The sequence below is a fragment of the Mobula birostris genome, chromosome 7, assembly GCF_030028105.1.
Source record: "Mobula birostris isolate sMobBir1 chromosome 7, sMobBir1.hap1, whole genome shotgun sequence".
Classification (NCBI taxonomy): domain Eukaryota; kingdom Metazoa; phylum Chordata; class Chondrichthyes; order Myliobatiformes; family Myliobatidae; genus Mobula; species Mobula birostris.
The window spans coordinates 84646993-84663518 of record NC_092376.1 but is presented as its reverse complement, the minus strand read 5'-3'; the positions used below and the strand labels follow the sequence as shown (position 1 = coordinate 84663518).

Genomic DNA, 16526 nt, shown 5'->3' with positions numbered 1-16526 from the left:
ATGTCCTCCTTTTTTAAACAAAGGGGCTTGCCTTCCTCCACCATCAACTCTGCTCTCAAACACATCTCCCCCATTTCACACACATCTGCTCTCACTCCATCCTCCCTCCACCCCACTAGGAATAGGGTTCCCCTGGTCCTCACCTACCACCCCACCAGCCTCTGGGTCCAACATATTATTCTCCGTAACTTCCGCCACCTCCAACGGGATCCCACCACTAAGCACATCTTTCCCTCCCCCCCCCCCCCCCACTTTCTGCAGGGATTGCTCCCTATGTGACTCCCTTGTCCATTCGTCCCCCCCATCCCACCCCACTGATCTCCCTCCTGGCACTTAACCTTGTAAGTGGAACAAGTGCTACACGTGCCCTTACACTTCCTGCCTTACCACCATTCAGTGCCCCAGACAGTCCTTCCAGGTGAGGCGACATTTCACCTGTGAGTCGGCTGGGGTGATATACTGCATCCAGTGCTCCCGATGTGGCCTTCTATATATTGGCAAGACCTGACGCAGACTGGGAGATGGTTTTGCTGAACATCTACACTCTGTCCGCCAGAGAAAGCAGGATCTCCCAGTGGCCATACATTTTAATTCCACTTCCCATTCCCATTCTGACATGTCTGTCCATGGCTTCCTCTACTGTAAAGATGAAAACACCTTATATTCCATCTGGGTAGCCTCCAGCCTGATGGCATGAACATTGACTTCTCTAACTTCTGCTAATGCCCCACCTCCCCCTCGTACCCCATCTGTTATTTATATACACACATTATTTCTCTCACTCTCCTTTTTCTCCCTCTGTCTCTCTTACTATACTCATTGTCCATCCTCTGGGTGTTTCCCCCCTCCCCCTTTTCCTTCTCCCTGGGCCTCCTGTCCCATGATCCTCTCATGTCCCTTTTGCCAATCAACTGTCCAGCTCTTGGCTCCATCCCTCCCCCTCCTGTCTTCTCCTATCATTTTGGATCTCCCCCTCCCTCTCCCACTTTCAAATCTCTTACTAGCTCTTCTTTCAGTTAGTCCTGACGAAGGGTCTCGGCCTGAAACGTCGACTGTACCTCTTCCTAAAGATGCTGCCTGGCCCGCTGCGTTCACCAGCAACTTTGATGTGTGTTGCTTGAATTTCCAGCATCTGCAGAATTCCTCGTGTTTGAGCGATCCAGTGGGCATCAGTCTGTGGGCGAAAATGTCTTGTCTTGTTATTGAGAGAGGTGAGAATAGAATGGACAGACTGGTTCAAGTTGACAGGAAGGAGCCAGAAACTTAAATAATCAGATATTACAACTGTGGTGTGCAAAAGAGCATCTTCGAACACACACCATGTCAGACCTTGAAGTGGATGGGTTACAGCTACAGAAGACGACAAGAATGTACTTTATTTACCATACACCAGGTACTACTCCTGCATGTGATAAAGTGACCACTGAGTGTATATTATTAAGCAAGTTAAAATTACTTCTTTATTTCTTTTATTTTATTAAGAGATATAGTGTGGAACATGCCCTTCTGGCAGCGAGCCACACCAGCCAGCAGTCACCCGATTTAATTCCAGCTTAATCACAGGACAGTTTACAATGACTAATTAACCTACTAACCGATATGTCTTTGGACTGTGGGAGAAAACCAGAGCACCCAGAGGAATCCCACACAGGAAGAACATACAAACTTTCTTATGGAAGACGCTGGAATTCATCTCTGAACTCTGGCGCTCTGAGCTGTAATAGCTTTGTACTGACCACTATGATGATGAGCGAACTTTGTTAAGATATTGACCAATTTTGATCCAGTTACAATTTTGTCATTTTCATTGTTGTTTTCACATTCTAAGCTAAAATCTAGTAAGAAAAGAATTGATTTTAAGAGAAATATTTTATACTTAAGCATTTATAGTGTATTCAAATTAAATACTAAAACATAGTATGTAAGCTCACTTTTTCCAAGAAGTATTACAAGATTATTGCCCAAGAAAATAGCCTCGATAGGGCCAGTAACATGGAAGAATAATTGCATGTGGTTTGGCCAGATGTCTGATAGAAGCACCTTCCCTGGAAGATGGAAAAAGTGACAATAAGTATATCAAATATAGATTTGTGATTTTTGTGATCTATTAAGAGCACCAACAGTGCTGGATAGGAGAACTGCACATTCTTCAGGGCCAGATTCATGGCAAAAGAAATTGAATTAATCTCACAGTTTCAAGCTTCTAACTTGGAATTTTGTCTTTTAAGGATATTTTAAGGAGTTAAGAAGTCACAGTCCTGATGTACTGTTTCAACCTGATAGAGCTAAAAAGCACAACTGCTTCCAGGGTCAGTATAGTCAACAAAAATATCTTAATGCATTTAAACGAACTATCGCTGCTTAAAACTGATGGAAACTATGACAATTTGGGACGGATTCATACTTGTAGGATTCAACACAGAAAACGTGTGCTGGTCAGGGATACACATGTGTTTAAGGAAACCGGGTTTTAAATTCCCAGTACTGACTATCTTACTGGTAAGCATGCTGTCTCTGGTGAATAAGGTCGATGATCTCAGAGCTAGGGTGCTGAATCAGAGGGACATTAGGACCGCATGTGTCCTTTGTTTCACGGAATCCTGTGTCCGTACCAGAGGCAGTGATTCAGATCGACGGGTTTACTATACACCGTCAGGCTAGATCTGTAGAGTCTCTCAAAAGCAGAGGTGGAGGAGTATGCCTCATGATCTACTCTTCTCTATGCACAAATATATCAGTGCTGTCCCAATTCCACTTACCAGACCTGCAATATCTAGTAGTTAAGTTCTGTCCTTTTCACCTACCACAGGAATTCTCTGGGGTCCTTTTGGTAGCAATATACATTCCACCTCAGGCCAATGTCTTTCAGGCTTTAGATGATCTGAACAATAGGATCAACATGTACAAAACAGCACACCCTAATGCCTTCACCATTGTTTTGGGGGATTTTAACCAGGCCAGTCTGAAAAATTCACTAAACAATTGCCATCAACAGATCACTTGCAATACCAGAAGAAACAAGACACTAGACCATTGCTACACCACCATCAAGAATGCCTACCGTGCTATTCCAGGTCCTCACTTCGGGAAGTCTGATCACCTGGCTGTACTTTTAATCCCTGAGTATAGGCAGTTACTGAAGACTGCAGCACCAGTAGTGAGGACCAAGAAGGTGTGGACAAGGGAAGCACAGGAGAGCCTATAGGATCGCTTTGAATCACTGGACTAGACAGTATTTGGGGATTCATCTTCGAACCTGGATGAGTATGCTGCAGTTGTTACCGACTTCATTAAAACCTGTGTGGATGAGTGTGTGCCTACAAAAACTTACTGTACATTCCCAAACCAAAAGCCATGGATGAACCAGGAGGTGCATCGTCTGCTGAAGGCCAGATCTGTGGCATTCAAGACTGGTGACCCAGACCTACACCACCAAAGCAGTTGTGATTTGTGGAGGGCTATTTCAAGGGCGAAGAGACAATTTCAGGCGAGGTTGGAGGCAACATCGGATGCACAACAATTCTGGCAGGGTTTGCAGGACATTAATTCCTACAAAGTGAAACCCAATAGCATGAATGGCAGTGATATTTCACTACCAGATGAGCTCAACACCTTCTATACCCACTTTGAAAGGGAGAATATAACTACAGCTGCGAAGATCCCTGCTGCACCTGACGACCCTGTGATCTTTGTCTCAGAGGCCGATGTTAGGCGGTCTTTAAAGAAAGCATACCCTTGCGAGGTGGAAGGTCCCGATGGAGTACCTGGTAAGGCTCTGAAAACCTGTGCCAACCAACTGGCGGGGGTATTTAAGGACATTTTCAACCTCTCACTGCTATGGGTGGAATCTCCCACTTGCTTCAAAAAGGCAACAATTATACCAGTACCTAAGAAGAATAATGTGACCTGCCTAAGTGACTATTGCTTGGTAGCACACACATCGACAGTGATGAAATGCTTTGAGAGGCTGGTCATGACTAGACTGAACTCTATAGAAGTCACCTTATTAAATGTACTTGAGACACAGATAGATTCTTGCATAGCATGGGAATTAATGACCATAGTGAAAAGGCAGATGGGTGGAGCTGAGTCCATGGCCAGATCAGTCATATCTTAATGAATGGTAGAACAGGCTCACCTGGTCAGGTGGCCTACTCCTGTTCCTATTTCTTATGCACTCTTTTTAGACTATAAAACATAGAAGCAGAATTAGGCCAATTTGGCCCATTGAATCTGTTCCACCATTTCATCAATACTGATCCATTTCTCTCTCAGCCCCGACCTCCTGCCTTCTCCCTGTAACCCTTCATGCCCTGACTAATCAAGAATCTGTCAACCTGTACATTAAATATAGCCGTTGACTTTGACTCCACAGCCACCTGTGGCAGCGAATTCCGCAGATTCACCATGCTCTGGTCAAAGAAACTCTTCCTTATCCGTTTTAAATGGATGTCCTTTTATTTTGGGGCTGTGTCCTCTGGTCTTAGACATTTGCACCATAGGAAATGTCCACTCCATATCCACTCTATCAAGGCCTTTCAACATTCAATAGGTTTCAAATGAGATTCTCCCCCGCCCCCCCATTCTTCTAAATTCCAGTGAATTTAGAAGAATCAGGCGCTCCTCATATGAAAGGCCTTGCTATCGTGAGCCTCTTTTCAAACCACTCCAATGTGAGCAATATCCTTTTAGGTAAGGGGCCTAAAACTGCTCTCAATACTCCAAGTGAGGCCTCACCACTGCCTTAGAAAGCCTCAGTATTACATCCTTGCTTTTATTTTGTAGTCCTCTCGAAATGAATACTAACATTGCATTTGCCCTCCTCACCACCAACTCAACCTGGAAATTAATCTTCAGGGAAACCTGTACAATGACTCCCAAATACTTCTGTACCACAGATTTTAATTTTTTTTTCTTATTTAGAAAATATTCTATGCTTTTATGTCTTCTACCAAAGTGCATGACCATAAACTTCCTGACACTGTATTCTACCTGCCACTTCATTGCCCATTCTCCTAATCTGTCTGCAGCCTCTCTTCTTCCTCATCACTACCTGACCCTCCATCTATCTTGGTATCATCCACATACTTGACACAAAACCATCAATTCCCAACACAGACCACAGACCCCTGTGGAACACCACTAGTCACTGACAGCCATCCAGGAAAGTCTCCCTTTATTCCCACTCTTTGCTTCCTGCCAATCAGCTACTGCTTTATCCATGCTGGTACATTTCCTGTAGTACCATGGGCTCTTAATGAGCAGCCTTATAATAGGTCTTCTGAAAATCTGGGTACACAACATCTACTGATTCACTTTTGTCTGTCATGGTTGTTATTTCCTCAAAGAATTCCAACAAATTTGTCAGGCAAGTTCTTCCCTTAAGGAAACAACAGCCTATTTTATCATGTGCCCCCAAACACCCTGCAACCACATTCTGATAACAATTGACTCCAACATCTTCCCAACCACTGAGATTAGACTAATTGGCCTATAATTTTCTTTCTTCTGTCTCCCTCCCTTCCTGACGAGTGGAGTAATATTTGCAATTTTCTAGTTCTTGAATGATCATTACTAATGCCTCCACAATCTCTTCCGCCACATCTTTCAAAACCCTGTAGTGTAGATCATCTGGTCCTGGTGATTTATCTACCTTCAGACTTTTCAGTTTTCCAAGAACCATCTGCGTAGTAATGGCAAAGTCACTCACTTCTACCACAGTGAAGTCTGATGCAAAATCTAAGGACTCAATTTAGTTCAGAATGGTTGCTCACTTCTTTTGTTTGCATGATTTGTTGTTTCTTTCCCCCTTTTTCTTGTGCATGTGGTGTTGATCTTTTTTTCCATTGGATTCTTTGGGATTTCTTGCTTTGTGGCTACCTGTAAGCAAACCAATCTCAAGGTTGGAGAAATTTATTGATAATAAATGTACTTTGAAACTTTGACTTGTTTATTTAGTTCATCCACCATTTCCTTGTTCCCCATTACTACTTCAGTATTGTTTTTCAGCGGTCCGATATCTACTCTCCCCTCTCTTTTATTCTTTATATATCTGAAGAAACTTTAGGTATCCCCTTTAATATTATTTGCTAGCTTCCCTTAATATTCTATCTTTTCCTTGTTTGTAATTTTTTTTTTGGTTGCCTTTTGTTAGTCTTTAAAACCTTCCTAATACTCTAACTTCCCACTAATTTTTGCTCTGTTATATGCCCTTGCTTTGACTTCCCTTGTCAGCTATAGAAACATAGAAAATAGGTGCAGGAGTAGGCCATTTGGCCCTTCAAGCCTGCACCGCCATTCAGTATGATCATGGCTGATCATCCAACTCAGAACCCTGTACCAGCCTTCCCTCCATACTCCCTGATCCCTTTAGCCACAAGGGCCATATCTAACTCCCTCTTAAATATAGCCAATGAACTGGTCTCAGCTGTTTCCTGTGCCAGAGAATTCCCCAGATTCACCACTCTCTGTGTGAAGAAGTTTTTCCTAATCTCGGTCCTAAAAGGCTTCCCCTTTATCCTCAAACTCTGACCCCTCGTTCTGGACTTCCCCAACATCGGGAACAATCTTCCTGCACCTAGCCTGTCCAATCCCTTTAGGATTTTATATGTTTCAATAAGATCCCCCCTCAGTCTTCTAAATTCCAACGAGTATAAGCCTAGTCGATCCAGTCTTTCATCATATGAACGTCCTGCCATCCCAAGAATCAATCTGGTGAACCTTCTTTGCACTCCCTCTATGGCAAGGATGCCTTTCCTCAGATTAGGGGACCAAAACTGCACACAATACTCCAGGTGTGGTCTCACCAAGGCCTTGTACAACTGCAGTAGTACCTCCCTGCTCCTGTACTCGAATCCTCTTGCTATGAATGCCAGCATACCATTGGCCTTTTTCACCACCTGCTGTACCTGCATGCCCACTTTCAATGACTGGTGTACAATGACACCCAGGTCTCATTGCACCTCCCCTTTTCCTCGTCAGCCGCCATTCAGATAATAATCTGTTTTCCTGTTTTTGCCACCAAAGTGGATAACTTCACATTTATCCACATTACATTGCATCTGCCATGAATTTGCTCACTCACCTAACCTATCCAAGTCACCCTGCATCCTCTTAGCATCCTCCTCACAGCTAACACTGCCGCCCAGCTTCGTGTCATCCGCAAACTTGGAGATGCTGCATTTAATTCCCTCGTCTAAGTCATTAATATATATTGTAAACAACTGGGGTCCCAGCACTGAGCCTTGCGGTACCCCACTAGTCACTGCCTGCCATTCTGAAAAGGCCCCGTTTATTCCAACTCTTTGCTTCCTGTCTGCCAACCAATTCTCTATCCACATCAATACCTTACCCCCAATATCGTGTGCTTTAAGTTTGCACGCTAATCTCCTGTGTGGGACCTTGTCAAAAGCCTTTTGAAAATCCAAATATACCACATTTACTGGTTCTCCCCTATCCACTCTACTAGTTACATCCTCAAAAAAATTCTATGAGATTCGTCAGACATGATTTTCCTTTCACAAATCCATGCTGACTTTGTCTGATGATTTCACCGCTTTCCAAATGTTCTGTTATCACATCTTTGATAACTGACTCCAGCATTTTCCCCACCACCGATGTCAGGCTAACTGGTCTATAATTCCCCGATTTCTCTCTCCCTCCTTTTTTAAAAGTGGGGTTACATTAACCACCCTCCAATCCTCAGGAACTAGTCCAGAATCTAAAGAGTTTTGAAAAATTATCACTAATGCATCCACTATTTCTTGGGCTACTTCCTTAAGCACTCTGGGATGCAGACCATCTGGCCCTGGGGATTTATCTGCCTTTAATCCCTTCAATTTACCTAACACCACTTCCCTACTACCATGTATATCCCTCAGTTCCTCCATCTCACTGGACCCTCTGTCCCCTACTATTTCTGGAAGATTATTTATGTCCTCCTTAGTGAAGACAGAACCAAAGTAGTTATTCAATTGGTCTGCCATGCCCTTGCTCCCCATAATCAATTCACCTGTTTCTGTCTGTAGGGGACCTACATTTGTCTTAACAATCATTTTCTTTTCACATATCTATAAAAGCTTTTACAGTCAGTTTTTATGTTCCCTGCCAGTTTTCTCTCATAATCTTTTTTCCCCTTCCTAATTAAGCCCTTTGTCCTCCTCTGCTGGACTCTAAATTTCTCCCAGTCCTCAGGTGAACCACTTTCTCTGGCTAATTTGTATGCTTCTTCTTTGGAATTGATACTATCCCTAATTTCCCTTGTCAGCCACGGGTGCACTACCTTCCTTGATTTATTCTTTTGCTGAACTGGGATGAACAATTGTTGTAGTTCATCCATGCGATCTTTAAATACTTGCCATTGCATATCCACCGTCAACCCTTTAAGTGTCATTTGCCAGTCTATCTTAGCTAATTCACGTCTCATACCTTCAAAGTTACCCTTCTTTAAGTTCAGAACCTTTGTTTCTGAATTAACTATGTCAGTCTCCATCTTAATAAAGAATTCCACCATATTATGGTCACTCTTACCCAAGGGGCCTCTCATGACGAGATTGCTAATTAACCCTTCCTCATTGCTCAATACCCAGTCTAGAATAGCCTGCTCTCTAGTTGGTTCCTCGACATGTTGGTTCAAAAAACCATCCCACATACATTCCAAGAAATCCTCTTCCTTAGCACACTTACCAGTTTGGTTCACCCAATCTATATGTAGATTGAAGTCACCCATTATAACTGCTGTCCCTTTATTGCACACATTTCTAATTTCCTGTTTAATACCATCCCCAGCCTCACTACTACTGTTAGGTGGCCTGTACACAACTCCCACCAGTGTTTTCTGCCCCTTAGTGTTATGTAGCTCTACCCATATCGATTCCACATCCTCCCGGCTAATGTCCTTCCTTTTTATTGCATTAATCTTCTCTCTAACCGGCAATGCTACCCCACCTCCTTTTCTTTCATGTCTATCCCTCCTGAATATTGAATTTCCCTGAATGTTGAGCTCCCATCCCTGGTCACCCTGGAGCCATGTCTCTGTGTCATCCTGCCTTTAGAATACTTCTTGGGATGTATCTATCCAGTGCTTTCCGAATTGCTCCCAAAAACTCCAGTCATTGCTGCTCTGCTGTCATTCCTGTTAGTGTCCCTTCTAATCAATTTTGGCTGTCTCCTCTCTCATTCATCTGCCTCTTTACTCTACTGTAATACTGATACAGCTGACTAGCTTCTTCTTCTCAAATGGCCAGGTGAATTCTATCATATTATGATCACTGGCCCTGAAGGGTTCCTCTACCTAATCAGTTCCGGTTCATTGCACAACACCCAATTCAGAATTACTTATCCCTTAGTGGGCTCAACCACGAGCTGCTCTAAAAAGCCTAGGCATTCTAGACCTCTTGGGATCCAGCACCAAACTGATTTTTCCAATCTACCTGCATATTGAAATTCCCATTGACTATTGTAACATTGTCCTTTTGACATGTATTTTCTATCTCCTGTTGTAATTTGTAGCTCCCATCTTTGCGACTGTTCACAGGTCTGTGTATAACTCCCATCAGGGTCTCTATACTCTTGCAGTCTCTTAGCTCTACGATTCTAAAGCCTCTGATCCTATGTCACCTCTTTCTAAGGATTGATTTCATTTTTTTACAACAGCCATGCCACTCCCTCTGCCTACCTGTGTGTCCTTTGAATACATTGTGTATCTGTGGATGTTTAGCTCCCAGCTATAAACTTCCAACCACGATTCAGTAATGACCATAATGACATGCATGACAATCCATAACCATGCTACAAGTTCATCTATCTTGTTCCGTATACTGCATGCATTCAAATATAACACCTTCAATCCTGTATTCATTGCCCATTTCAGTTTTGTTTCTCTTTTACTTTGTAACTCATCCCATTGACTGCTATTTTTCCCTATCTTCAGTTGTATATAATTGTTTTGTTATTGAAGGTCACTCTGTTTCATGTTCATGTTGCATCTGAATGTGTCTTTATTATGGCTACATAGAAGGTTGACTAAATGTTAATTGAGTAAAGTTGTAATGAAGTATTCCTAGTGGTTCTTCCCAACTTCAATAGATGAAGATTCATTTATAATATTAAAAAATCGATATGACTATATTCAATGATGGTCCCTCAAACTTGCAAAGCAATTTAATGACATGGGTGATCTGATCTTGGCCTTAATGTTCATTTTAATAACTCCGATCCCCCTTGTAGTTTAGGTCTTGAGTATACATAATAATTCAATATCCTTTGCTCCCATTCTTGGAGAGTTCCAAAAAATTCATTGCTTCCTGAATAAAGAAATTGTCTTGATTTATACTTTAAATGTGGACGCTTTTATCCTGTAACAATAACACTGAGTTCTAGTTTGTCTCTACTGGAAAAATATGTCTTGAGCATCAATCTTGTCAAGCTCCCTCACTTATTGTTTCAGTAAGGCGCATCATTCTTTTAAATGATGAGGTCTCTGTCGGTCAGGGTCGACCATGGATGTTGTGTCTTAACTGTCCAGATATGCAATCCAGGCCATAACAATATGCAGACCAAACTGTTGCCCATGTAGCAAGCTCTCCCTCTCCATATAATTGATGAACCCAAAGGAATGGCAAAGACCGATACAGTTTGGTACCAGCAGCAAAGCAGGAGTTGCCAGTCAGCATTGAACTCAATGTGGGACCACCTTAGAGACTCCAGTTCCAGATTTTTCACTCAGGATTTACTCCCAAATCCTTCCCCATGAGTGGGAATAGGCACAAGGCAGCAGAGGTTTGAGATCAGAGTTTTCCTTCTTCTGGATGAGCGGCCAAACATGGCTGATGAGCCCCATCTGCCTGAAGTGACTGGTTTTAAGGCGCCAGTAACCCACCTTTGCCTCTCCTGTCAATAGAAATGGTTCCGCTGGGTTTGGTTGAGCTTGTCCCCACTACCACTATTGACTATAACAACCTTAAGGAACCATTTAAACAGTATTCTTTTAAATACTGAGAGAATAAAGGCACAGTTTATTAATTCTTCCCTTTTCAGGCATTTCCTTTGTCAGGAATCAATTCAGTGAATCTTTGTTACCTCTAAGATGAATGTACACTCAGAGGCCACTTTTATTAGGTTAAAATGCCCACTGAGTGTATCCTTGTGATCTTCTGCTACTGCAGCCCGCCCACTTCAAAGTTCAACGTATTGTGTGTTCAGAGATGCTGTTTTGCGCATAACTGTTAGTTGAGTTACTGCCGGCTTCCTGTCACCTTGAACCAATCTGGCCACTCTCTAACCCCATTAAAGAGGTGTTTTGCCCTCAAAACTACCATTCACTGGACGTTGTTTCTTCTTTGCACCATTCTGTGTAAGTTCTCGTGACTGTTGTACTTGAAAATCCCAGGAGGTAAGTGTTTTCCGAAAGACTCAAAGCACCCCATCTGGCTCAATCATTCCATGGTTTAAGTAATTGCATTTCATCCCCGTTCTGATGTTTGGTCCGAACAACAACTTAACCTCTTAATCATGTCTGCGTGCTTTTATGCATTGAGTTGCTGCCACCTGTTTGGCCGATTAGATACTGTATTTGCATTAATGAGCAGGTGTACCTAATTAAGTGGCAGTGAGTGTATCGTTCCTTTCAGACTAAATCTATATGCAGAATTCTAGACATGCTGTCCTCTAAGCCCTTTGAAGTAAGCTGTAGCACAGCTTCCCCATTTTTATACTCCCTATCGCTTGTTCAGTAAAAGCCAAAATTATATTTAAATTTAGAAAGTGAGGTAGACCAATGTGGTCATAAGTAACTGATATATTGTAAAATGATCTGAGTTTGATGTATCAAATTGTTTGTAGATTGAGATAAAAATGAAGAAGACTGAAGCAATTCGATGGGAAAAGCTGGAAGGAATTGCACCAGATGTAAAACACTTCATGCCAGGTGAGAGTGTGTCACAGTAGGTTTGCATATCTGGATCATTGGGCTTAAAAGCACTGAAAGAATGCAAAATTACAGATCTTTTTGTCTGTAGTTAGTAAAGCTGATCATTGTTTCATTACTGTTTGTTGGACCTTACCAACATAACTTACTTGCAACATTTCCTATATTTGCAGTTGTGACAATGGTTCAGAATTGTTTTGTTTGATGAAGTGATGGTGAATATGGAATTGGGAAAATACTGCATAAATAAGTAGAAGTTTTTCAATAATCATAATGATTGTGCATAATAGTAAAAATGAAAGGAGCATTACAAAAGTATAGAATCAAGAGTAAGCTATATGTTTATTAAGCTTCTTTATTCGTAAGATCATTATTGATCCTATGGCTTATCCACTTTCTTGCCTAGTCCCAATAACTTGATTCTCATAACATTCAAAAAGTCTTTTGACTCAGATTTCTGGACAGTAAGTCATAATGGCAGAATTGGGCCTTTTGGCCCATCAAGTCTGCACCTCTATTCTATCAGGGCTGATTTGTTATCCCACTTAACCCCATTCTCCTGCCTTCTCCTCATAACCTTTAATACTCTTACTAATCAAGACCCTATCAACCACTTCTTTAAGTATAACCAATGACTTGGCCTCCATTGTCGTCTTTGGCAATGAATTCCACAGATTCACCACCCTTTGGCTAAAGAGGTTCCTCCTTACCTCTCTTCTAATAAAATGTCCTTGTATTCTGAGGCTGTGCCTTCTGGTCCTAGACCCCCCCCCCCCACTATAGGAAACATCCTCTCCACATCCAGACTATCTAGGTCTTTGTGTTTGATCGGGTCAGTGAGATCTCCACTCATTCCTCTGAAATCTGAGAGCACCGGCCCAAAGCTATCAAATGTTCCTTGTATGTTAATCCTTACATTCCCTAAATCAATCCCAGGAATCTCCTCAGGACCCTTTTCTGTGCCTGCACATTCTTTCTTAAGTAAGATGCTCAAAACTGCTCACAATACTCCAAGTACAATTTGACCTATGCCTTATTAAGCCTCAGCATTACATCCTTGCTTTTATGTTCAGTCCTCCCGAAATGAAAACTAACATTGCATTTGTCTTCCTTAGTACTGACTCAACCTGCAAATTAACCTTTAGGGAATCCTACATGAAGGCTCCCAAATTCCTTAGCACTTCTGATTTCTGAATTTGCTCCCCATTTAGAAAATAGTCTACTTCTTTATTCTTCCTACCAGAGTGCATGACCATACACTTTCCCGACACTGTATTTCATCTGCCACTTTGCCCATTCTCCCAAATTGTCTTAAGTCCTTCTGTGGTCTCCCTGCTTCCTCAGTACTACCTGCCCCTCCACCTATTTTTGTATCATATGTGAGCTTGGCCACAAAGCCACCAATTCCATTATCCTAATCATTGGCGTAGACTGAAAAGCAGCAGTCCCAACGCCGACCCTTGCAGAACACTTTTTTTTCTCCTTTATCTATCCTATCTGTTACTACCTCAGAGATTTCCAACAGATTTGTTAGGCATAATTTCTCCTTAAGGGAAACCATGCTGACTTTGGCCTATTTTGTCATATGCCTCCAAGTACCTCAAAATCTCATCCTTAAAAGTAAATAATTAATAATCAAGTCAGGCTAACTGGACTACAATTTCTTTTCTGCTATCTCCCTCTCTTATTAAAGAGTGGAGTGCCATTTTCAATTTTCTAGACCACTAGAACCATTCCTGAATTTAGTGATTCTTGAAAGATCACTACTAATGCCTCCACAATCTCTTCATCATCCAGCTGGTCCAGGCCTTTCAGCATCCCAGTTTTATTTAGTCTCATAAGGCAATTCAAGAATTCTGAATTTTTGCCACACTGTCTTAAAGCCAATTATATCTTTGGTAGGAAGAACAAACCTACATCCACTAATCAATTCAGGGTTTTGGTAAACCTCTGCAGTGCTGTAGAAAGATTTAATCTCCTGTACTCTAACTTTCTGCACTGTGCATCATTTGTCTTCCCAAATTTTAGCAATATCTACCTAACATCCCATGGTTTTGAAGCTGCACTCCAGGATGTTTATCAGCTTTTAAAGTATTACACCTTTCGAAAAGACTATTTTCTATTTTCTATTAAAGTATTTTTCTTTGTGTGTGTGTAGCTTGTGCCTAACCAAAATCTTACAAAGCTTTTCAAGGAAGTTACCAGGAAGCAAAGATAGTGGATGTTATCTACATGGACTTCAGGAAGGCCTTTGACAAAAATCCCACATGAAAGGCTGGTCAAGAAGGTTCTATCACTTGGCATTCCGGATGGAGTAGTAAATTAGATTCAACATTGGTTTCATGGGAGAAGCCAGAGTGTGGTAGTAGATGGTATTTTCTCTGACTGGAGGCCTGTGACTAGTGGTGTGCCGCAGGTGTTGGTGCTGGATGTGTTATTCTTTGTCATATAGAACAACGATCTGGATGATAATATGGTAAACTGGATCAGCAAATTTGCGGGTGACACCAAGATTGGGGGTGTAATGGACAGTGCAGAAGGCCATTAGAGCTTGCAGTGGGATTTAAAACAGCTGGAGAATAGGCTGAAAACTGGTAGATGAACTTTAATGCAGAGAAGTGTGGAGTGTTGCATTTGGAGGGACAAACCAGAGTAGGACTTACAGTGAATGGATGTAATACAGAGGAATGTGGTAGAACAAGGGAATCAGGGAATACAGATCCATAATTCCTTGAAAGTGGCATGACAGAGGGTTGTAAAGAGAGCTTTTGGCACACTGGTCTTCATAAATCAGCGTATTGTACCAGGAGTTGAGATGTTATGTTGAAATTGTATAAGATGTTGGTGAGACCAAATTTGGAGTATTATGTATGGTTCTGGTCACCTACTGTACCTACAGGAAATTTATCAATAAGATTAAAAGAGTTCAGAGAAAATTTAGAAGGATTTTGTCAGGACTTGAGGACCTGAGTTGTAGGGAAAGATTGAATAGGTTAGTATTTATTTCTTGGAGTGTAGGAGAATGAGGAAAGATTTTAGAGGTTTACAAAATTGGGGGATATAGATAGAGTTTATGCAAGCTGACTTTTTCCACTGATGTTGCGTGAGACTAGAACCAGAGGTGATAGGTTAAGGGTCAAAGGTGAAAAATTTATGAGGGAAACTGAGAAGGTATTTAACTCAAAGGTTGGTGTGAGTGTGGAATGAGCTGCCAGTGGAAGTGTTGGATGTGGTTTAATTGCAATGGTTAAGACAAGTTTGGATAAGTACATAGATGGGAAGGGCCTTGAGGGCTGTACTCCAAGTGTAGGTCTATGGGACTTAGCAGAATAACAGTTTGGCATGGACTTGATGGGCTGAGGGCTTATTTCTGTGCATTGGTATTCGATGGCTGTCTATGATTCTTAAGACAGGAAACACTTCTTCTCTATGTTCTGTTTCATTCTGATCACTTAATGTGTTTGGCCTCGTGTGGTCTTTAATCTTTACTATAGTTTACACAATCCTTTTGTTACCTTTATTAATACAATTTGTTAAATCAATTTGATTTTTTTATTGCCCCTAAAATACAAAATGTCGAGCAGAATAGATGTCTTTAAAAGAAACACTTGCTTCCCAGTGTACCTAAATTATAGTTACCAGACCACATGAAAAGTTCAAGTGGTAATGGGAATAACCTAAAGAAATACTTGCATGGATAGTGAGTAAAATGAGGTAGCACAGTTTGAAGAACAGGTCATAAAGGCCAGTTTGGACCATTTATCCAAGAAAGGATGTGCTAACATAGAGAGTTCAGAGGAGGTTCACAAGAATGGTTCCAGGAATGAAATGGTTATCGTCTGAAGAGAGTTTGATAGTTCTGGGTGTGTACTTGTTGGAATTTAGAAGAGTGAAAGGGGGGGGGGCCTTCACTCAATGTTGAAAGGCTTAGGTAGAGTGGATGTGGAGAAGATGTTTCCCACAGTGGGTGAGTCTAGGACCAGAGAGCACAGGCCTCAGAATAAAGGGATGTCCATTTAGAATGGAGATGAGAAGGAATTTCTTTAGCCACAGTGTGGCGAATCTATGGAATTCATTGCCACAGGTGGCCATGGAGGCCAGGTCATTCGGTGTCTGTAAGATGCTGGTTGATAGGTTCTTGATAGTTAGGGTATGAAAGGTTCTGGGGAGAAGGCAGGTAAATGGAGTTGAGAGGGAAAATGGATCTGCCATGATGAAATGGTGGAGCAGACTTGATAGGCCAAATGGCCAATTTCTGCTCCTATCTTTATGGTCTATGGTCAAAGACAGTATTGAGGATGTCACAACCTAGTTTATTTCAAACTAATATAGCAAGATTTCTTCCAAGCCCATTAAAAAGGATGATAAAAGATGTTAACCACTTGTGGTCACATGGAGTTAATATGCTTACAGATTGAGGTGCCTACGGTGAATGTATTTCTCTGAGCAAGTTGACTGGCTCGCTTGCATATATGTATGTAGACATCAACTTCATGATATTATGGAAAGAAGTGAGGAAACTGATCAAAAGTTTTATCAAAACGTAGAGGGAAATACCTTCGACCAGAGTGGGAACTGAAAATTGTGAATGCCAATTTTG

The 16526-nt window shown here is 41.7% G+C and overlaps 1 protein-coding gene across 6 annotated transcripts in view; it reads left to right on the top strand.

Moving 5' to 3' along the window:
- sugt1 (SGT1 homolog, MIS12 kinetochore complex assembly cochaperone) overlaps window positions 1-16526 on the top strand; it is a 183742-nt gene that overhangs the window by 146327 nt on the left and 20889 nt on the right. For 5 of the 6 annotated variants that reach the window (XM_072263500.1, XM_072263501.1, XM_072263499.1 and 2 more), the window contains one exon: window positions 11842-11926. The exons of the other annotated variant lie outside the window; for it this stretch is intronic. In XM_072263500.1, the coding sequence (XP_072119601.1) occupies window positions 11842-11926 (85 nt within the window). The remainder of the gene's footprint in view (window positions 1-11841; window positions 11927-16526) is intronic. 6 annotated transcript variants of the gene reach the window in all.